We start from the raw sequence: 24,363 nt of genomic DNA, 5'->3' as shown, positions 1-24,363 counted from the left end.
AAAGCCCAGCAAGGGAGTCCTACTTTATTTACTGCAGTAAAATAGAAAAAGACTGGGTTCATATCTCTTCGCTTCCACTGTCATGCATTTTTCCTCGTGTTAATGTGCATTTTACACAACTTTGCATGCACTTCCATAGACTTCATTGAGCCAGAACAACACAGGTAAATGCATTATATATCAGACATGCCTCAATAATGAAATGCTTCTTTTTACAGCACTAAAATGTGATTAAACTAAAAAATAATAGTGCAGCGCAATCATACCAATATATAAAATGCAATAACCCAGTGAAGTGACAAAAAAATAGGTTGGAAATTCTTAATAGGGTGTGAAGACACCCAGGAACAAAGTGCTATGGAGGTCTAAAACATCAATTCTCTATAGAACATCAATAAAGTGACATAATCAATTCTTCACATGGGTCGACGTCCATACAATGTATGTGTAATATTCAAGCAACCATCAATTCTTCATATGGGAACCGCCACCATTGTGATTAAGGATACATATCATGCTCCACCAGCTATAAGAAATGGGCGCTCATCTCTAACCTAGACTCATACTCTCATATAGGTCTAATGCACATGACAAACAAACACCTCTGGTTGTTGGGATGCTGTTACTCTGCTCGGTAGTCTGTCATGCAGGATCCTTCTGAATTCTCCCTCAATGTAATAGGATAACATCTAGGGAGATTTCAAAAGGATATGAGAGTATGGGTCTAAGTTAGAGCTGAGAGAATTGATGGTTGCTGGAATATTACACACACATTGTATGGAGGGGGACTCATGAAGAATTAATGGTTGCTGGAATATTACATATACATTGCATGAACAGGGACTCATATGAAGAATTGATAGTTACTGGAATATAACACACACATTGTATGGACAGGGACTCATATGAAGAATTGATGTTTCTGGAATATTACACACACATTGTATGGAGGGGGACTCATATGAAGAATTGATAGTTACTGGAATATAACACACACATTGTATGGACGGGGACTCATATGAAGAATTGATGTTTCTGGAATATTACACACACATTGTATGGAGGGGTACTCATATGAAGAATTGATGGTTGCTGGAGTATTACATGTACATTGCATGGACAGGGATTCATATGAAGAATTGATGGTTACTGGAATATAACACACACATTGTATGGAGGGGGACTCATATGAAGAATTGATGGTTGCTGGAATATTACACACACATTGTATGAAGGGGGACTCATATGAAGAATTAATGGTTGCTGGAATATAACACACACATTGTATGGAGGGGGACTCATATGAAGAATTGATGGTTACTGGAATATTACACACACATTGTATGGAGGGGGACTCATATGAAGAACTGATGGTTGCTGGAATATAACACACACATTGTATGCAGGGGGACTCATATGAAGAATTGATGGTTGCTGGAATATTACACGCACATTGTATGGAGGGGTACTCATATGAAGAATTGATGGTTGCTGGAATATAACACACACATTGTATGGAGGGGGACTTTTCTGTGTTTTATGGTTTATGTTTAACGTCACAATTGTTTGAATTGTATTATGTCACTTTATTGATGTTTTGTAGAGAATTCATGTTTTAGACCCCATAGCACTTTGTTCCTGAGTGTCTTCACACCCCATTAAGAATTTCCAACCTGTTTTTTTTGTTTCAACACTAAGTTATTGCATTATAAATTGGCATTTTTGATTGTGCTGCAGCATTAATTTTTAGTTTATTTGCCTATTGTGGTGTGTTACACATTAGGTGTTGGCAGCAATCACTTTTATCACGTAGCATTCATCTATCTTTTATATACATAATTTTCTTCCATTCACCAGCTTTGTAATATCATTTATTTCACATTAGTCACCATTAGGTAGCGCACAAATAATATCTATTACTAAAATGTGATTGTGGTAGGTGGGTCTTCCAACTTAGCACTCCTTTCAGCTAGTGATGAAATGGAATAGCCCTTTGTGACGAACGTGGTGTCCAACCCCTGTCCTTCTAACCAACTTGTGACAAAGGACCAGCCAATCTCACACTGCTCTGTCACTTGCGTAACGATACTACCCTCAGCTGCACCCTGCACAGAGATTTTCCAGCTCGCGGGACCACAATCTATATGCCAGCAGATTGAGAGCAATTGTCACTGGGTTAATTAATTACGCAATTAACCCTTCAAACTGCCACCAGATAGCTTTGGGACTATCAACTCTTCACAATGTTAGCAAGAACAAATGTGAACAATAAACGTCTGTAAAACACACTGTCACCACAGACAGGTATATTCAGAGGATTATTATATACAGTAGCACTCTTCAAGAGACAGGGATTCTTTAGTTTGCATTAAAAGCCTTAGAGATAATTTTAACACTTTTCAGAATATGGTTTATTAATGAAAAGGTCAAATGGTTCAATTAAAATATTTACAGAAAGGGATGTTACAAAGAAATAAAGAGCACAATAATGCAACAGAGAGATAAAAGAAAGGAGTTAAGAAGGCAGAATACTTGCCGAGTACTTGGTCCTTGGTATTAGCAGAGTCCAATTGTCCAAGCAAAAATGTTGCCGTGGCTCTCTTGGGTGTTCCTTTGTTGATGATAAAACGTGAGCTCTCTTACCAGGTCCTAACATTGCCTTTTCTGTGATATCAAAGGGGTGTGGACAGATAACAAATGACCAATCATCCAGTTTAAGGGATGGTTCTCGGAAGTCAGCAACTACAGTTTCATACTAATATTAATAACTTCCAATATGTGCAGGTGGCAGTAACCGTAACAGTTTCTAGTAACTGACAGAATATTATTCAGAATTATATTTCATATCCAGGCATACCAAACACAGCGTACCTTTGTTGCCCAGGTGGGAGGAAACTGCTTTCTCCCTTTTCATTTGTGCTAGGGTAGTCATGTATGACCTTGATTTATTCGGTATGATATTCCTCATTCAAATATATACCTAATATTAATGTGTCCTGTTCATGTTGAATTCTATGAATTGTATGTGGAATTGTTAGGTTGTGGAATAGACATTTTATGGCAGGCTCTACATTCCTAGAGGTTAAATGGCCTTACACGTCATGTGTGACGGCTTGACTGAGTTATTGTTTTATGATAGGTCATAGAGAAGTGTTTTTCATGGTTTGTGGAATCCTGCCAAGACTAATTAGCTGTTTACAGCTCTGGCCAGGTCTGGACACTGCATTCATTTGTGTTTGAATTAAGATAATAGGTTCTTTTGAAGTTCGTTAAAAGTTACAGCTACAAATTCCATAGTTTGCAAAATGTGGGTGGGGGGAGTAGGAACACTGCTCATGAGACTTTAACAAGATGACTGTCACGTACAGCTTCCATGTCTCTATTACGCACAATTGTTACACCCTACCCCTTGTACATGCAGAACAAAGGTTCATAAGGATCTATAATAATGTTTGGTGGCCTAGGAGCACCTTTTTTCTTTTTTTTTTTGTAAATTAGGAAAGGTATTCTAAAACACACTTGCTGCAGGCATCTTGTTGTCCCTCCCACACATGAAGCTTAATGTGTCAACATATCAGTTCAAAGATGTTATTCACAGCAGCCAATTAAATTCAAACTAGAGTTGTATGGTTGCATCTAATTGGTGATACATTAGGCAAAGAGAGCTCAAGGAGCAGACCCAATCACTATACATGGAGTATTCTCCGGAATCAGGTAGCAGTGGAATAAAATATTTTGGCAAAGTCAATGACGTTGTTTAAGTGGTTGTAAACCCTTACATATACCCATTAAAGTGACTAGCCTCATGTGATACATAGAGATGAAACAAATCCTCTTACATAAGTTGTACCTGTTTATCTGCATTATTCTCTTCATCCATTCAATGTCCAGAATTTATAAAGCTTGTCTGAGAGTTCAGAAAACGGAGTGGAGAGCTAGAATTACACATGGCAGAGCTCAGTGAGGAGCATTCTGAGAGGTGATTGGAGAGAAGAGACACACCCCCTTCACACAGCACACAGGATGAGAGCTGAGGCTGTCAATTTGCTGGAGGTCCCTACACGTCACCATTTTTCTCTTGCTGTCAAAACTTGTCATAAGTGATTCATGTTGATAGTAGAGGAACAGGGCAGTAGACAGAAACAACACATAGTGCTCTTAACTGAGACAAGTACATATTATAGAGGGATATTCTTTGTTCGTATTTCATGTCTGAGGTTTACAACCACTTTAACTTACGCACATTTGTAGTGTTAGCCATATTGCAGTAACGATGCGCCAGTTGATTTCACATCATAGTTTTTCTTCTTTTCACAGAAAGTGAATAATGGAATCCCTCTACCACCCACAAAGATGCCCCCAACCAGGCCCAATGTCAAGCCAATGGGTAAGATATGAAACAAGTGGTTAGTTTTTTTGCTGTGTTATGGCTACCCCCTGACTTACATGATGTCTGTTTTCTCTAGGTAATCCATCAACAGATCTGAATGTACCAAAGAGACCTGTCTGTGACGCACCAGAACAAAAAGAGGTACTAAATTGTTGCAAAAAAAGCTGTTGCTATAACTTAATATTTAATCAATAAACTTAATATACTATAAAAAGCCGGTAAGCTGAAAAGATACATTTCTTTTCTAGGAAAGTGCTATTGAGAACATTTTGAAAGTACCGTACCTCTGTAAAAATGGCTTTGTTCCATTAGGGGGTGAGGATCTCAAAACTTCTATTGTGTGTGTGTGTATATATATATAGAGAGAGAGAGAGAGAGAGAGAGAGAGAGAGAGAGAGAGAGAGAGAGAGAGATGAATCATCATTAAAGGGCCAAGTTCAACTCAAGAACCTTACAAAGTGTGTGTTCATTGTACATCAGGAACATACTGTAGGTTGTGCTATATTTCCCATTGTCAAGTGTACCTGTACCAAAAGTGGTACTTTAGCTGTTGTTGGAGTCTAGTGGGCTCATTTAGCCACCTGACTTTTTATATCTTTTGCATGCTCCAGTAACCAAATCTCCTTGCCATAGCCTATGAGTTTTCTCCTGACAACCTTCAATTATTGGGGGGGGTCCCACTAAAACTTGTCTTTTCCTTTAGGTGTTCTTAGGAAAGGCTTCACTGTGGGAGCTGACTATGTGGACAAGGCAAATTGTAGTTTACTAAATTATCACCGTTGTCACTGCCCACCCTGAAATAGCTGATATAGATTGCAGTCAACTATAAATTCTAAGGCCCCTATCTCATGGGGCAGACTCTGCCTGGAGTCTGCTTGCTCATAAGGGGATCTATCTGTTGATTCCCACTGAGCAGGTGAATGGTTTGTCCGTCTCTGCTCTGCTTATGCAGGGCGCACACAGACACAGCCCTCTCTGTCCGCTTATACCTGAAAGCCACCCAATCTGCTAGATAGAAGGGAAACTAATTTTTATCCGTCTGTTTTTAGCAGATCAGATTGGATGTAGGCCGGTATAAACAGACACATATCCATTTACACCAGCCACTCCATAGAGGAGAACAGAGGGTCTGATCGGGTTCATCTGAAAAACGGACAGGCAGACCCAATTGGATCGCTAGTATGAAAGGGGCCTAAAGCAATTCTAAATGTCTTATGTTCTCTTGAAGCATTTGAGATTGTACATATATTTTTAAAATGTTTTAATTTAAAATGAATAGTTGGTACGTACAACATTCAAAGTAGTGGCTGTTTATACAGTATATGCGTGTCTTTATATGGTGAAGAGAGAGGAAGCATTGTTGGATGTTTCCTCTAGAGCAGGATCTCCAAACTCTCTAAACAAAGGGCCAGTTTACTGTCCTTGAGAATTTAGGGGGGCCAGACTAGGGTCAGTGGAAATAGAAAATGTCCTGGTATCCAGTGAGTGTAAACAATACCATATCTTTGTCAGTGGGAGGACTAGTGCCCCATCGTTGTTCTCAGTGGGAGGACTAGTGCCTCATCATTGGTATTAATGGAAGGAGTTCTGCCCCATTGTTGGTGTCAGTGTAAGGAATACTGATCAACTGTTGGTGTCAGCGACAGAAATTTTGCCCCACTGCTGGTGTCAGTGGATACAATAGTGCCCCAAGGGCCAGATAAAGACAAGCAAATAGCCACATTTGGCCCCTGGGCCACAGTTTGGAGACCACTGCTCTAGAGCAACCATTCTCAAAATTTTTACTTAAAATTATTTTTGGGCCTCGAGGAGTTCCTGCTAAAACCAATTTACTAGCGGCTATTGGGAAAAAATGCCTCTTATATTGGTGGTCAGTTAGGGTTGCCACCTCATCCCTTTAATTACACAGGTTCTGTGGCTGATTAAGGTGGTAATTAAACTCACTTAGTGCCTTATCTGCATTAAATTGGTATCAGAACCTGTGTAAATAATATGTGTTCAGTTTTAAAGGGATGAGGTGGCAACCCTATGGCCAGTGAAAAGAATAACCCCTTACAGACAGTTAAAAGGATCATTGGTGTCATGCTGCTTGCTCTGCCAAATGGTACTCATCTTGTAACTATGCAGGCACCATCAAATAGAAAGGAAATTAGCCAAAACCCAAGGAACCCCTAGCAACCTCTGAAGGATCTTTAGTTGAGAAATGCTGCTCTAGAGAGAACCACATGTTGGACTAATTATTAGATTCACCTGTCTATCCTAGACTGGTGAAATGAAATAAACCCCTTCAGACTTTATCATTTTGTTTACATGACATCCTCTTCTATACAGGAGACAGTGAAGGAGAAAGCTGGTCAACAAATTCCTCTGCAAAAGGTAGAGATGGTTGTCCATTTACAGAGCGTACCAGAAACCAAGCAGGAGATCACAATGGTAAGTATACGAGTGTTGAATTTCCATACTTAACAATAATCTCTAATCAGGTTTCTCTTGATCAGAACAGCTTTTAGCTCTAGTTCACACCAGCGCGCCTTCAAAGCAAACTATTCAAGTATGATTTCATTGCAGCTTGCTGACATTCTGTGCGACTGCATTTGACAGATGTTAATGCAATAGGGTTGCCACCTCATCCCTTAAAAACCCGAACACATATTAATTACACAGGTTCTGAGGCTAATTTAATGCAGATAAAGCTCTAAATGAGTTTAGTTAACACCTTAATCAGCCACAGAACCCATGTAATTAATATGTGTTCGGGTTTTAAAGGGATGAGGTGTCAACCCTACAATGCAAGTCACAATGAAGTCACTCAGAAATAGTGCAGGAACCTTGTTCAAAGTCACACCGATTTGACCAGTTCCATTATTGCAAATGGGGTGCAACTTATCATGTGACTTCGGACTATGTCATATGACAAGTAACACTGGTGTGAACCAGGGCTTAATCAAATCCTTTTCTAAAAGCACAATGGAAAGTAAACTGCTAACCTGTAAATAGAGTAAAGAATTGGGAGTGGGATGTAGCCCAAAAATCCAAGAATTCCAATAGCTAACATCTTAAAGTGACACTAAACTCCGGATTAAAAAATAAAAACGTCTGTTCAGCTACAGTGAGGAACAGAAGTATTTGAACACCCTGCGATTTTGCAAGTTCTCCCACTTAGAAATCATGGAGGGGTCTGAAATTCACATAGTAGGTGCATTCCCACTCTGACAGACAGAATCAAAAAAAAAATTCAGGAAATCACATTGTATGATTTTTAAAGAATTTATTTGTCTTGCACTGCTGAACATAAGTATTTGAACACCTGAGAAAATCAGTGTTAATATTTGGTACAGAAGCTTTTGTTTGCAATTACAGAGGTCAAACATTTCCTGTAGTTCTTGACCAGGTTTGCACACACTGCAACAGGGATTTTGGCCCACTCCTCCACACAGATCTCTTCTAGATCTGTCAGGTTTCAGGGCTGTCGCTGAGCAACACGGAGTTTCAGCTCCCTCCAAAGATGTTCTATTGGATTTAGGTCTGGAGACTGGCTAGGCCACTCCAGAACCTTGATATGCTTCTTACGGAGCCACTCCTTGGTTATCCTGGCTGTGTGCTTTGGGTCGCTGTCATGTTGGAAGACACAGCCACGACCCATCTTCAATGCTCTGACTGAGGGAAGGAGGTTGTTGCTCAAAATCTAACAATAAATGGCCCCATTCATCCTCTCCTTAATACAGTGCAGTCGTCCTGTCTCCTTCGCAGAAAAGCACCCCCAAAGCATGATGTTACCACCCCCATGCTTCACAGTAGGGATGGTGATCTTGGGATGCAACTCATCCTTCTTTTTCCTCCAAACACGTTGAGTGAAGTTTAGACCAAAAAGTTCTACTTTGGTCTCATCTGACCACATGACTTTCTCCCATGTCTCCTCTGGATCATCCAGATGGTCATTGGCAAACTTCAGACGGGCCTGGACATGTGATGACTTGAGCAGGGGAGCCTTCTGTGCAATGCATGATTTGAAACCATGACGGCGTAGTGTTCTACCGACAGTGACCTTTGAAACTGTGGTCCCAGCTCTCTTCATGTCATTGACCAGCTCCTCCCTTGTAGTTCTGGGCTGATTCCTCACCTTTCTTATCATCAGTGATACCCCACGAGGTGAGATCTTGCATGGAGTCCCAGTCCGAGGGAGACTGACAGTCGTCTTTAGTCTCTTCCATTTTCTAACAATTGCTCCAACAGTTGATCTATTTTCACCAAGCTGCTTGGCAATTGCCCCTTAGCCCTTTCCAGCCTTGTGGAGGTCCACAATTTTGTCTCTGGTGTCTTTTGACAGCTCTTTGGTCTTGCCCATGGTAGTAGTTGGCGTCTGACTGACTGTGGGGTGGACAGGTGTCTTTAAAGAGCTCAGACAGGTGCTACTAAGTTAGATTAATGAATGGAGTAGAGGTGGACTTTTTAAAGGCACAGTAACAGGTCTTTGAGAGCCAGAATTCTTGCTGTTTCTTAGGTGTTCAAATACTTCTGTTCAGCAGTGCAAGACAAATAAATTCTTTAAAAATCATACAATGTGATTTCCTGAATTTTTTTTTAATTCTGTCTCTCAGAGTGGGAATGCACCTACAATGTGAATTTCAGACCCCTCCATGATTTTTAAGTGGGAGAACTTGCAAAATCGCAGGGTGTTCAAATACTTCTGTTCCTCACTGTATGTATTCTTAACTCAAAAATGTACCTTCTAGTGCGCTCTGCCTCCTGAAAATTCCTTTTTTTTGCTGCTGTGATATGACTTCCTGTTAGAGGGTGGCTACCTTTGGTTTTCATGGGCTCACTGTATGTAGGAACATAGCTACCCTCTCTTATTCACACCTAAGATGGACTAGAGGCTATGGACTAGGGGATTTGTAGTGTGCATAGAATGGACTGTAAATCTACTCCCATATTTCCTTGACATAAACAAGGGAGAATTTTCTGTTCAGCCTACAATGTATGGCATACCTAACATCTTGCAGCTCTCACATTCTGCCCCCTTCCTTATCCATACACTAGCCGAGCTAAGCTTGTAAACTATGTTTAGCTCTTTTTTTGTTTTGCCTGAATGTGGTCAGATTACATAAAGTGTTACTAAACCCCAGACCCTGCATTCACTATATCCGGTCTCCCACAGTACACAGAACATGGATATGCAATTATTTAGTAAATATAAACTGCTAAATACCTTTTCTCATCAGCATTTAGAGCAGTCTTGTGATTTCTATCAGTGTTCAGCAGAGCACTGGTTAAAGCTTGTAGGAGGAGTTTTCTTTCTGCTCTAGGAGGATGCAGAACCCCTGACTTTTGTCTGGACAGTGCTGATTGGCCCTGTGCTGATCACATGCACTCTACCAAGACAAAAAATGTATCTAGCAATATACACCAAACTGAGCATATGCAGTGTGTCTCCACACCATATGTCTTATCAGGAGATAAGAGGAGGACATTAGTGTGAATGTATACATGTGAAAGCCTCAGTCAATGTGGCTTCTCAGGCCATGCCCCCTTGCATCCCTACTATCCTGAGTGCTAACGGGGCCCCACACCCCAGCCTGAAGCGGCACCACCAAGTACTAATGGCCTTTTTTTTACATGAGTTTGAGACACTTCTGAGGTCATTCAGAATGAATTGCGGGTGCAGTTGACCTGCATTTGACCTGCTTCAGCTGCTTTTACATTCACATAGATATGTAGGGGGGGAGATGCAGTTCTGATTCAAATCAAAGCCTGTTGAAATTGTCCCAAAAGGTGGCTTTAAGCAGTGGAAGGATTAGCCTATTGATCAGAGTAGAGGAGGCCATCTGCACAACCCCCATACATTAGAGGAAAATAATGGCAGTCAAGCGTGGGTTTTGTACATAACCTGTCGATTATTTTTTCCGCACAATGAGCCTTAACCCATTGTGCCTGCAGGTAACATAAGATTGATCTGATTTCACCCATTTTTTAGAGATTGTCATCTATTGTTTAGGCATCTTTAGGGACATCTTCCAAAACTCTTATTACGGGATCTCTCCTTGGTAATTACAGGAATTTCATGGAGCATGTTTGCTTTTCTAGCCTCCTCTGACTATTGTCAAACCCACCAAGACTGTGCACTCGATTCTCTTGCACTCTTATGACCAATTAATTTCTTCCTCCAGGCCAAGCAAGATCAGATGAGCGCAACACTGCCTGTAGGTGAAGAAGACAGCCTAATATCATTACAAGTACATACGGAGTTCACTGTAAACCTGTCAGTGAGAAAGGACATCACTTATACTGAGCTACAACAGCATCTCAGACAAAAGCTGAAGCAACATGGAGAGCAGATGAACATACAGCTGAGGTACAAACATAATGGTTGCCGATTTCCCGTAGTCTTCAGTTACACCATCCTGTTTTTCGGACATTGAGTTTTTTTTTGTTCTATAACTTCTTGACTTAACTAGTAACTGTAAAAAGATTGGTACTATAATAGTAGTAATGCAGCCATCTAGAATTCCATTCTCAGTTGCTTGAGAAGCCGCATTGACCAACTAGTGTGAGCTGCTTTCTGACTGGTTCCTGTGAAGTATTGCTCATAGTTCAGTAAGCTTGTTTGTCAGTAGCACCATCAGATGCAGTTTACTCTTGATGATCTGTTGCCAGAGGTTTTTAATCTCTAAAATGACCCCAACAGTTGCCTGTTTCCCCCCATCAAAAACTTAAATACCAAACTCCTCAAAAAACCTTTAACATTTAACCCAAACCTTGAGTGAATAATACTCACCTTCAAAAAAACCAGAATGTGCTGCATGCTGCCCAGCAAGTTACCATAAACGCTCCTATTCAACTTGGCTGCAGTCCCATTGGCTGTAACTGCTTTGCATTTCTGTGGAAACCCTATGGGTGACTTTGGTGGGTGGTGTGAAAGTTTAAAACAAAAGATAAAGGGGACCAGAAGATAAAACTTGAACTCATCCTTTAACCCAAAAATGTATACTTAACCTCCAAGATCATAACCTCAACATTAACTGTTAAACCGCTCATGTGCTCTGCCTATGCAAAGCAAGGCAACAGATTTACTTTAGTCACAAGGAAAAATGGAAAATTCTCTGTACTTCGTTATGGAGGAGCATGTGACTCCCCTTCTTCCCTCATGACAGCTGACACTAGGTAACTGGCAACAGCATTAAAGTGAACACTAAGATAACCCTTCCAGATTTGTAGATACCTTCTTTTGCACCAAAAACATCAGACTGTCCTGTGTCAAGATTAGCACCTTTGAAAACCCCTGGTCCAAGGTCTCCCTGTGCTAAGATTTTGGTGGAGAAAATAACTAATTGATAAAATTTGAATGTCTGCTATGGGAAAAAAGGGACTCTCTGAGATAAGTCTGCATTAAGACACTAATAAATGTGGCCAAACAACATGGGAACATTGGAACAATGTAGGCATGCAACTTCCCCCATTGTCAGCATTGTGGTGATTGGATGGTTTGTTAATTAGTTACAGGGATTCTGAAGGGAAGCAAGTAACTCCGGTGAAAGGAGATGCAGACCTCAAGGGAATGTGGGAACAAGCCAATCAGAAGAAGCTTATCCTGTGCTGTAAGGTAACCAAACCCAAAAACCTTTATTAATCGTTGCTGTTTTTGTTCTTTTCTATTTGGTATTAGAAAACTGTTGGCAAAATTTGCCTACATTCAACTACAATTAGATGTTGGGCATCATATGGATTGGGGTTTATTTTTTCCTTCCGCTGGCTTATCCACAAACTAACTCTGTATGGACCTAGCTTTGTGTACAGGGAGCATTATCTGGATGAAACAGGGGCATTAGAAAACAGCATGCATGGAAATCAACACTCAACTGACAGTGATTTTTCCTAAAAATTGCATCACTGTGTGGTTATTCAACAATAACCAGTTACAATAATAAAAAAGAATTGAAGATACTTTACTTTTGGCCTAATCGTTGGCTAATGTTATATTTGGGTAATACAGTATGTTATGGGAGTACTTTAATATCTGTTAATGTATATCTGCAGGACACATATAACTGTGTGGGTAGACCCATCCTATATCACATGAGAGCCATCTACCACTATTCTCCAGAAGGACCAGAAGATCTTACCTTTAACGAAGGTCATATCATTGACATTCTCTCAGAAGGTAATACAATTACATCTTTACTCATTATTGACCCCTGTGGTCTTGATGGAGATTTCCCATTTTGCTACTGTACAAGTAGACAAGTGCAGAACTAATTTTTCGTTCTGCACATGTCTGCTTGTACAGTAGACATTTGTAATTTGTTAAATTACTAATTTTGTTGCATTTCTAAAAAAAAATTAGTTTCATTTAGTTTTCTACCGCATTTGAATTTTTCCAATGGATTCAAAGTATTTGAATAAAATTCTAATCGAAAATATTGAAGCAATCTGAATTCATTGTGAAGAAAAGCTGGTTCGATTCTGTTCAAAATATCAAATTGCAGAAGACGGTTATATTCTATTTTTATTTTCTGTTTTATTTATTTTCTGTTCTAGTTTACTCTTTTCTATTCTATTCCATACTGAGGTATTCTATTCTTTTCAAAATTCGAATTTCGGAAGACAACTATATTCTATTTTATTTGATTTGTTTTTCTGTTCTGTTTTATTCTATTTAAATCTATTCTGTGTTTTTCTATTCTATTTCTTTATTTTCTTTTCTATTCTTTTATTTTTTATTATTTTTCTATTTTTTATTTTTTATTATTTTTCTATTCTGTTTTGTTCTATTTGAAATTAGAATTTCAGAAGACGGCTATATTCTAACACTAATACACATAGTCTTTAAAGGAAATCAGCAATAGTCATCAATATGTGTGTTTTGAATTCCAGACAAAAAAAACTTTTCTTATTTCTGATTCGTTTAAATTTGTTACTATTGTAATTTGGAAATTCGTAACTGCACATGTTTAGGTACAAGATCCAGGAGAAAATTGGAAAACTTTGGCCTAGCCAGCAAATATGACCAACTGGCCCTTTTATAGCAAGGAGAGATTATTGGGTGGATGTTCCTACAGACCATGGTTTCATGAGAAACACCCTTTGACATCTTCCAACATACACTTCCTTTGCCACTCTCAACATTTGCATGATATCTCAAAGCCAAAAAAAGGCACTAATGTTGGAAAAATGTGGTCAAATGCTTCAGCTACAGGTCTGAATGAAGAGGAGGTAGCTATATTATGCCTAGGAGCTATATATGAGTGTGAGTCCTGCTCTGATCGGTGAAGTATCTCCATCCAGGGCCACCAGCCCAACAAATCTTATTTGTACTGGGCCTGGAGCAAACAATCCTCTACCCCGCAGCCCAGTCCTCCCCGACACCATCTATGTTACATATTGCTGATGATCTGTGTAGGCCAGTGACTTGAATGTTTCTCACACCTGCCAGTCTGCAGTTGTGTTCTAACATCTGGCACTGAAGACATAGGGGTTGATTTACCAAAGGCAAATAGACTGTGCACTTTGCAAAGGAACTTTACCTTAGCTTGGTGAATATGGTGAAGCTCCAAAATAAGCTTTTTTATATTTTCCTAGCGCATGACCAACAATATGGATAGCAGCTGATCATAGGTGTGCACAACCTATTGCACTAGGGTGTGCACACCAAAGCTCAAACATACATGTGTGTGTATGTATATATATATGTATGTATGTATATATATATATATATATATATATATATATATATATATAGCACACCCTTGGGTTATATATACACACACATATATATATATATATATATATATATATACACACACACACACACACACACACACACACACACACACACACACACACACACACATACATATATACAATCTTCCTGGTGGCACATTATATCCCTGCCTGAAGATTCAAAGTGAGGGAGAAATGCTTCCACACTTCTCTTATGAGCAGAACTACTCAGAGGGAGATCTTTTCCATCTCCCTACCGGCACACAAAGCAATAATGCGAATGAGGTGATTAGAGTGTGCCCAGGCACAACCAGCACATCCTGTGCGCACACTTATGCAGCTGATGATAAGAAAAAGTCAGGCAGATCACAAGTTAACAATCACTGATATAGAGTTTTTACCCAAGTAATAAAACTTTTAACTGTAATATTTTGTTATAAAAGAGAGGACAACCTACCTAGTCCGATATTTGACTGTTGTTGATAAACTAACACATCAATATCTGTTAGGATGGCTGTAGTAGCAATTCTCAATGAATTCTCAAGTTGCTCATCAGATATTTGTCTTGTAATTTTGCCCTTTGTGTGCTTTATCCATGAAAGTAGTTGCTCACAAAGGTGCTGCCGAAAACTGATGACATGATTAAGGAGTGATTTTATCTTCTTTAGGAGAGACACTGTCAAAGTTTTCTTCAGGCACATGTGTAAGCTAAGTGTAAAAATATTTTTACAAAAAATCTTTTAAAATTAAACATTTTTAAGTAAGTTTACAATTTTGTGTTGTGCCGTGGGTTGGGCACCCCTGGTTTAGAGAAAGTTTGCTATGGCCAGTTGTACTGCTCAGCATAGTAAATGGTTATATATTCACTTTCATTTTTTATCTTGAAATACAGTTGTTTGAGCTTTCCAGCTTCTCAAATGTATCTTTAAAGTCTACACTTTGTGTGAATAATGAAGGCACCTACCAACTTTACCAAATCATTTCACAATTATGTGCCACTTTGTGTTGGTCTATCACATAAAATCCCCAAAAAATACATTAACATTTTGATTGTAACAAGACAAAATGTGGAAAATTTCAAGGGGTATGAGTACTTTTTCAAGGCACTGTACCTTTCACAAACAGGCATGAATTTTGGTGTACAAGGGCCTGACCGAGATGATCAGGGCCTTAACCATGGACCACACAGTTGCTATGCTAGATTTTTTTTTTTTTGAGTGAAGAGGCACATGTTTGTTACTGTGAATAGAAACAAAACACTGCTTTCAAATTCCTTCATGTGCCCTAAAGCCTAGGTATCCTAGATCACATGGTCTCTGGCTTCCAGGAGGATTATGGGTGTTATACACTCACCGGCCACTTTATTAGGTACACCTGTTCAATTGATTGGTAACACAAATTGTTAATCAACCAATCACATGGCAGCAACTCAATGCATTTAGGAATTTAGACGTGGTGAAGACAACTTACTGAAGTTCAAACTGAGCATCAGAATAGGGAAGAAAGGGGATTTAAGTGACTTTGAACGTGGCATGGTTGTTGGTGCCAGACGTGCTGGTCTGAGTATTTAAAAAATTGGTGATCTACTGGGTTTTTCAAGGATAACCATTTCTAGGGTTTACAGAGAATGGTCCAAAGAAGAGCAAATATCCAGTGAGCAGCAGTTGTGTGGTCGAAAATGCATTGTTGATGTCAGAGGAGAATGGGCAGACCGGTTGCTGCAACATTCAGATGGTAGGGTCAGAATTTGGCATAAACAACATGAAAGCATGGATCCATCCTGCCTGGTCCAGACTGGTGGTGTAATGGTGTGGGGGATATTTTCTTTGCACTAGCAAGGTGTACCTAATAAAGTGTCCAGTGAGTGTACATTGATACAACAGAAGGCCTATTGTTTTTAGAGAAAGAGGTCTTGGCTGGTGGTCTTGCAGTAAAATAAGATGATCAGAATAGTACAACCACTGTGCAGCTGTATTGTGCAGAAGAACCAACCTACATACATAACAAGCAATAAAAGCACAATCTATATACTGTACAGGAACAAGGTTTTAAAAAATTAAAACATATTGATATTATTTACATGAAGATAATGTCTCATACATGTACTGCATGTCTCAGAAACCATAGTCTTGACTTAATAATGTTCTTTTATCACCTGACAGTGAATGAGGAGTGGCTGGAAGGTCACTGCAATGGAAGTATCGGAATATTCCCCAAGTGCTTTGCTACAAGACTTGCGTGAGATCTAAAGGAAAGTCTAAGTTGCATCTTAACGTTTTCTAATCAGCCAATAAGAAGAGTTGGCACAGTACCAAGTTCACATCACAAAATATTGTACATCACGATGCCCTTATATTCTCTTGTTGTTGGGCTGATCGAGAATTCAGCAAATCATGATTGCAAAAGATATCTGCACTGATACCTTTGATGTGAATTGAAATATCTAATACAAATGCAAACTGTCACACATACCTTTCACGAGCAGCCTTGAATTTTGGTGTACAATGGCCTGGCCGAGATGATCAGGGCCTTAACCACGGACCACACGGTTGCTATGCTAGAACATCATACTTCTTGAAAGTGTTTGCTGTGAAAGTGCCAATGTGAGTGATGCAAGCAGTGATACCAAGACATTTGGAGGCACAGCCCTTGTGCGCACAGGAGACAGAATTTGAAATTAATCGGTCAACATGCCAATTTCTTTGTTCATGGGATCAACAAAATAGATTAAGTCTTCTACTTCACCCACTTAAAGACTGTATTTTGAGTTAGGAGCAACTTAACTGTTGATTGCATTTCATTTCTGTCTTTTTATTTATTTTTGTTTCTGTCTTTATGATTTTTCCCTCTTCCATGTATATACTGAAAATATATTCAGTCACCAAGGTACAATATATGTAAATGCCTAATGAAAATCTAGTCAATCATGAAAAATGTTTGGTATAAATCAGTGGTCTTCCAACTTTCAAACTGTGACCCTTTATTCGGCTCTTGGGGCACAATTCATTCCACTGATACAAACCACCATTTCTCCCATTGACACCAATGATGGGGAACTATTCCTCCCCCTTATACTAAAGATGGGGTTCACTGACACCAACAATGGGGCACCAGCCCTCCCTTTAATACCAAAGATGGGGCACTATTCCTTCCACTTATGACAAGACAATTTCAGCCCCCCTAAAGTCTGAAGGACAGTAAACTGGCCCTTTAGTTCAGAAAGTTTGATGACCTCTGGTATAAATCATATGTCTGAAGGTTTTCATTTATCTAAGTCGTGGTATTACTAAGTCACATTCAGACTTCTAATGCTTAAGACTTTCCACTATTAATCCAAGAGGCTCCGTTCATATAAAAAAAAGGGGTAATAACCTCCTGCGCTTAAATGGGAAAAAAAACACTAACAAGAAGCTGCTGACTTCAATAGGTACAATGCAATAATTCAAAGAAATGGTGAAGCGCTAGCAATATATCACAGATAAGGATAGATGTAAAATGAGCATATACACAGCAAAAACATAAAATGCATAAAATATGAATAAGGTGACAATTCAATGTGCTGATCCAATCGGATCAAAATAAAGTGCTGCTGATAGTGAACAGGTAAACCTGTACTCATACAAGTGAACCCTTTTCCAAAATGGGAAAAAAGCCAACAAACCAACCACCCCTAGTCCACATGGGGGACTGATAATATATAATCAAGTGACCCCTCTGGGGGTGAAGACACAGCAAAAGTGACCAATAAAATAATAAATGTAATCACTCACAAAGATTAATAATAAATGCACATGTGAACATAAAAATGTCCAGAAAGCACTGTATATCAATCACACAAGTGCTGGCAATCAGTGTGGATATCCAAAATGCAGAATGGCTGCAGATTAACAACTAAGAGCTCATGGTAGGTGATCTTCAGACTGGGTGATGTGAATCCTAAATGGCAGAAATGCCCCCTCACCTCCAAGAAGTGACCACAAGGGCCAGCTCGCCTTATGAATCTCACCACGAAGCCACGTCCAGACCAAGATGTTGCATGGGATCCTCTGTCACTAGTAATCTCAGGTCACACTCCCCACAGAGCCATACCGTCAAAGATATAAGCACAGAACATCCTCCATTGTGTAAAACCATTTATTAATCATCAAATAGTAAATTAAAATTGCCCACTCACATGTAGAAAAGGATAAAAACGCATTGCTACCACTTAGTATGGGTGTACTGCATGGATCTTTAGATAGAGCCCAAAAATGGCGTCCAACCGGAAGTGCGTCACCGGAACTGACGTACCGACGCGTTGCGTCACGACCACGTGACTTCCTCAGGGTATACCTGATCTAAAGATCCATGCATTTGATGATTAATAAATGGTTTTACATGATGGAGGATGTTCTGTGCTTATATCTTTGACGGTATGGCTCTGTGGGGAGTGTGACCTGAGATTACTAGTGACAGAGGATTCCATGCAACATCTTGGTCTGGACATGGCTTCGTGGTGAGATTCATAAAGCGAGCTGGCCCTTGTGGTCACTTCTTGGAGGTGAGGAAGCATTTCTGCCATTTAGGATTCACATCACCTGGTTTGAAGATCACCTACCACAAGCACTTAGTTGTTGATCTGCAGCCATTCTGCATTTTGGATATCCACACTGATTGCCTGAACTTGTGTGATTGATATACAGTGCTTTCTGGACATTTTTATGTTCACATGTGCATTTATTATTAATCTTTGTGAGTGATTACATTTATTATTTTATTGGTCACTTTTGCTGTGTCTTCACCCCCAGAGGGGTCACTTGATTATATATTATCAGTCCCCCATGTTGAGAACGTTCATCTTAATCAAATCACTATGATGTGAAAGATTTGTCATAATGCCTTTATTCCCCCCAATTCCCACAATACCCCTAGTAACAACACAGGTTCACACACATTGAGCAGTGAGTTTATTTAGCTCAGAACCAACAGAGTACATTCTGCAGTATACTTTCAGCCAGCCCTGCTGACAGTTCAAACTGGCCAAAGCATTGCACTGTGTTTTCCTGATAATATATTCAGGTTTACAGATCATAATGCATTCTCATTTTATTTAGAGCTTGAGTAGTGCAGAGGCTCCCTAAATTTTCACAGCATGTGTGCTACATTTGAATTGTAGCAAGTGGTGAAGAGCCATGCTTAAACATAAAATAGAACACCAAAAATTCTAATGTTAAATTCTCAATTCACATTTTCAACAGAATAGATCTGAGTTTAAACCTACTAAGGTTTTAACTATCATTCAGGTCCTAATGCAACCAGAGCACAGCTGTGAAAGGCTGAGCTTGGCCTTTAATGTTGCTAGAACCGTCTTCATCCTTCCCGTTGACTCCACTGGGGAGATATTCCTTCACTTCTTGTCCTTTGATGCCCATACAAGAAATAATGGTGCTGTTACCAGCAGGACAGTGAGGCACAGATAGCAATAAAATTATCAGAAGTTCTTCCCTCTATTCACATTCCCTTTACTTTCTGTGTGACACAGAATGAGGAAGGATTGGAGCCTCCTTTTAGGTCAATCAAAAACAAAATAAAATGAGTTTGGCCTTCTATAAAAAATGAGATCTGCTTTTTTTGCCAGATCCCTGCCCCATCAACACAAAGAGCTATAAAAAGCCATTGATCAAGAACTGTTCTCCATATAAAAACACTTGCCTCAGCCATGGCTCTTGATGTTTTTGGGAATTGTAGGTGATGTCACTGTGTTTCCTGGCAGAGTTGGGCTGGAGTGCAAGATTTTGAGCACCCAACTATGCCAGGAGGCAAGGGGAAATCACCCATACTAACTGGAAGAATTGGAAGTTGAGGATGAAATATTTTTTCTGTTTTTTTTTTTTTTTTGGGGGGGGGGGGAGGCAGTTTGTTGACCGAGACCTTTTAAAGCCTTTTGTGGAAGTTGTGGAGGGCTGCCAAAAAAAGTGGTCCTTCCATTTCAGTGGGAGGTCTGCTTTAAATTGTGTCTATAAAGCGTGGGTGAGGTAGCAGATTCCCAAATAGATAAGCACAGAGTACCTGCTGAAAGTTTGCTTTGCACCACATATGTATATTATTGGCTAAGTATGTATATTATTGGCTAAGTGTTTGACATGATTAGTGGTGTTGCCATAATCACCAAATTCTTAAACCTCTCAGTGATACTTATTTCCCAAGACTTGTCCAGCAGAATTATTATCATCACAGTCCATCCCCAAAAATTTCTCCAGTGAGTTTTAAAGTCTTAATGGAACAGGTCAAAATACACAAACAAAAATAAGTTACAAGTGGGACAATTAAGGTAGCCACTATAAATTAATAATGTTCACTTTTCTAGTGATGGTTGTCCTGTGCATCATCATGGCTGCGCTCTGGACTCATTTCCATCCCTCTTGGCCTGAGCAAGCATTTCGGAAGTAACAATGCAGCGGGGCAGCCACTAGTCCAGCTGCCACACTCAGCACAATGAAGAAAATGGCGGCCACCCAGAGGTTGTAAAAGTGAGCCTTCAGAAAACTGGGACCTTCTGATGGTATCTTATTTGTCATGTTCAACATGTAACCCAGAGTCCATCCGACATCAGCGTTGCCAGCCTGAGGACAACATAAAATTAAGACATGTTTGCATAACCTGGGGTGTTTTATGAGAAATACATACAACAATACACTTCCTGTAAAAAGTACCTATACACAAATAGAAGAATTACGGCATAAAATGTGTGTTCATACCAGTCGACTGTGCACAATTATGTCATATGCAGACAACCCCAATGCTGGAAAAATTGGTGATTGGTCCAAAAAGTTCAGGGTGTCTTCCGAATGTCAGAAGCAGCTGATATACAGTGGATATAAAAAGTCTACACACCCCTGTTAAAATGTCAGGTTTCTGTGATGTAAAAAAATGAGACAAAGATAAATCATTTCAGAACTTTTTTCCACCTTTAATGTGACCTATAAACTGTACAACTCAATTTGAAAAACAAACTGAAATCTTTTACGGGGGGGAAGTAAAGATAAAAAACTAAAATAATGTGGTTGCATAAGTGTGCACTCCCTTTTATAACTAGGGATGTAGCTGTGTTCAGAATTAAGCAGTCACAATCAAAATCATGTTAGGGTACAAAAGAATTTCCAAGGCATTGGATTTACCATGGAACACAGTGAAGACAGTCATCAAGTGGAGAAAATATGGCGCAACAGTGACATTATCAAGAACTGGACGTCCCTCCAAAATTGATGAGAAGACGAGAATAAAACTGGTCTGGGAGGCTGCCAAGAAGCCTACAGCAACATTAAAGGAGCTGCAGGAATATCTGGCAAGTACTGGCTGTGTGGTACATGTGACAACAATCTCCCGTATTCTTCATACATCTGGGCTATGGGGTAGAGTGGCAAGACGGAAGTCTTTGCTTACAAAGAAAAACATCCAAGTCCAGCTAAATTTTGGAAAAACACATCTGAAGTCTCCCAAAAGCATGTGGGAAAATGTGTTATGGTCTGATGAAATCAAGACTGAACTTTTTGGCCATAATTCCAAAAGATATGTTTGGTGCAAAAACAACACTGCACATCACCAAAAGAACACCATACCCACAGTGAAGCATGGTGGTGGCAGCATCATGCTTTGGGGCTGTTTTCCTTCAGCTGGAACTGGGGCCTTAATCAAGGTAGAGGGAATTATGAACAATTCCAAATACCAGTCAATATTGGCACAAAACCTTCAGGCTTCTGCTAGAAAGCTGAACATGAAGAGGTACTTCATCTTTCATCATGACAACGACCCAAAGTATACATCCAAATCAACAAAGGAATGGCTTCACCAGAAGAAAATTAAAGTTTTGGAATGGCCCAGCCAGAGCCCAGACCTGAACCTGATCGAAAATCTTAGGGGTGATGAAGATTAAAGAGGGTTGTGCACAGGAGATACCCTCGCAATCTTACAGATTTGGAGTGTTTTGGCAAGGAAGAGTGGGCAAATATTGCCCAGTCAAGATGTGCCATGCTGATAGACTCATACTCAAAAAGACTGAGTGCTGTAAAAAAATCAAAAGGTGCTTCAGCAAAGTATTAGTTTAAGGGTGTGCACACTTATGCAACCATATTATTTTAGTTTTGTTTTTTTTTATTTCCCTCCACCTAAAAGATTTCAGTTTGTTGTTCAAGTGAGTTGTACAGTTTATAAGTCACATTAAAGGTGGAACAAGTTCTGAAATGATTTATCTTTGTTTCATTTTTTTACATTACAGAAATCTGACATTTTAACAGGGGTGTGTAGACTTTTTATACCCACTGTACATAATGGTCGCCTGGTCTGTTATTGTCTGAAAACAGTCATTCTCTTAGTTTGAAATTACACTTAAGTGTTCGTTGTACTGTGTTTACATACATTTTTTTCCTGCAGTCTGCAGTCCAGTAATTGATAAATAGGCTGTCAACACACTGCAGCAGACAAGAACACACACATAACTCTTGGCAACCCAAATTTAGGTGTGCTGTGTTGCAATGTATTGGGGAGCATGTGGCAACACGTGTTTTGACACTTGGTTCTGCAATGCACACATCTATACGACCCCCAATCTTGAATTAGTTGATGGCTGTTGGGAAGGCATACCAAATATTGTAGATGGTTTAAAAATAAATGCCTGATTAGAAAAAAAAATATAAAGGGTTACTTTGTCTAAAAATACATAGTAGAATGTTGAGAAGAAGTAATTAAAGAAGGAATTTGATCACATTGTACATATAAATACTTTAACACCTTTCCACTGACTTTACTATATGGATCATTAAATGGACACAGAAGGAAAAAAGTTTTGATGTTTGCATATGAAAAGATGTTCAGTAGACATAAGGGTACTCTGCGAAAGGAGGAAAAGCTTTTAGAGCTTATGCACGAATTGTACACAACTGACTAGGTAGACTGCTTTATACGTGTGATTTAGAAACAGGTTCAGGGCTTTTTTTTTACATTTTTGACATTTGTAAGGAAGACATTGCAGGATGTTAATCTAGGGAATGGTCTAGTGGCCTTAAATTGGACCAGACTTTAAGAATTATTAGTTTTTGTTTTTCAAATAGTAAATCTCAGGACCAACACTGTTACATAGTTGCTTATTTTTGCCACTAGGGGTCAGGAAGGAACTATTTCCCTGATAAAGTAAACTCAAAGTAATTTTAGCGTTTTGTTTTTTTTTTAAACAGCATGTTGTACTTACTTGGTTTTGCACAGAGTGGCACCAATCCTCCTCTTCTGGGATCCCCCCACTGGCATTCCTGGCTCCTCCTGCCTTCCGAGTACTCCCATAGCAAGCAGCTTGCTATGGAGGTACTGGTGCAGGCTCGAACCTGAACCACACTGTGTGCATCTACTGACGCACACAGTACAGCCCGGCCCCACTCCCTTATCGTTGGATTTGACTGACAGCAGCAGGAGTTCAGAAAGGAGGGAGAGTATGGAGAGAGCCTCTGCTCTAGGGCACAGCACTGGATTGAGATCAGGCTTAGGTCAGTCTTTGGGGGGGGGGGGGGGTGCTGCCTATAATGAATAATGTTAATTAAAGTAAAAACCTTTTGCCTTTACAACCAATTCAAAGCCAATGGCAATAAAGTCACAAACAAATAGAAATATGATTATGCTTACATTTTATTTACATGCACAATGGGGTTCCGCATCGATCTACACGTCAATCACAGACAGCTGATGGGTAGATCAAATCTAAGCAAATACATGCAGAGTAGTGCGGGAAGCGGCTGTAATAAGTCCTCTTTCATAGTGCGATCCTTCCCTTCAGCCCTCCTTCCTCCAGGTGCTTGAATGTGACATCACCTGGGGTGGACGGGAGGAAAGGAGGGCCTGTGGGAAGGATCACACTATGAGAGAGGACTTATTACAGCCACTTCCCACGCTAGTCTACATTTGAAGGAAACTGCCTACAACAGCGTACCCTGCTGTGTGCTTTGAGATATGCCCTGCTGTGTGCCCCATGTTATACTGTGTGTCCCATGCCCTCATGTGTGCCCCCTTGCTGTGCCCCATGTTCTGTTGTATGCCCCATGATGTGCCCCATGTTCTGCTGTGAGCCCCATGATGTGCCCCACTTTCTGCTGTGAACCACATGATGTGCCCCACTTTCTGCTGTGAACCCCATGATGTGCCCCACTTTCTGCTGTGAACCCCATGATGTGCCCCATGTTCTGCTGTGTGCCATATGTTCTACCGTGGGCCTCATAATGTGCCCTGCTGTCCCC

At 39.9% G+C, this 24,363-nt stretch overlaps 2 protein-coding genes across 3 annotated transcripts in view; one reads left to right on the top strand and one right to left on the bottom strand.

The window, feature by feature from the left end:
* The window catches only part of NOXA1 (NADPH oxidase activator 1), a 46,680-nt gene extending 29,603 nt beyond the window's left edge, over positions 1-17,077 (top strand). For both annotated transcript variants that reach the window (XM_089675026.1, XM_089675027.1), the window contains 7 exons: positions 4,318-4,387; positions 4,467-4,531; positions 6,722-6,823; positions 10,558-10,742; positions 11,885-11,990; positions 12,425-12,548; positions 16,270-17,077. In XM_089675026.1, coding sequence (XP_089531152.1) covers positions 4,318-4,387; positions 4,467-4,531; positions 6,722-6,823; positions 10,558-10,742; positions 11,885-11,990; positions 12,425-12,548; positions 16,270-16,349 — 732 coding nt within the window. In that variant the 3' untranslated portion in view covers positions 16,350-17,077. The remainder of the gene's footprint in view (positions 1-4,317; positions 4,388-4,466; positions 4,532-6,721; positions 6,824-10,557; positions 10,743-11,884; positions 11,991-12,424; positions 12,549-16,269) is intronic.
* A 1,959-nt stretch (positions 17,078-19,036) lies between these two features.
* Positions 19,037-24,363, bottom strand: part of LOC149463487 (ectonucleoside triphosphate diphosphohydrolase 8-like) — a 63,805-nt gene continuing 58,478 nt past the window's right edge. The window contains exon 10 of the mRNA XM_089675028.1: positions 19,037-20,709. Coding sequence (XP_089531154.1) covers positions 20,494-20,709 — 216 coding nt within the window. The 3' untranslated portion in view covers positions 19,037-20,493. The remainder of the gene's footprint in view (positions 20,710-24,363) is intronic.

The sequence above is a fragment of the Staurois parvus genome, unplaced genomic scaffold (assembly GCF_062004578.1).
Source record: "Staurois parvus isolate SC_StPar_1 unplaced genomic scaffold, SC_StPar_1.0 ptg000154l, whole genome shotgun sequence".
In the NCBI taxonomy this organism is placed as follows: Eukaryota; Metazoa; Chordata; class Amphibia; order Anura; family Ranidae; genus Staurois; species Staurois parvus.
This window is presented reverse-complemented; position numbering and strand designations above follow the sequence as displayed.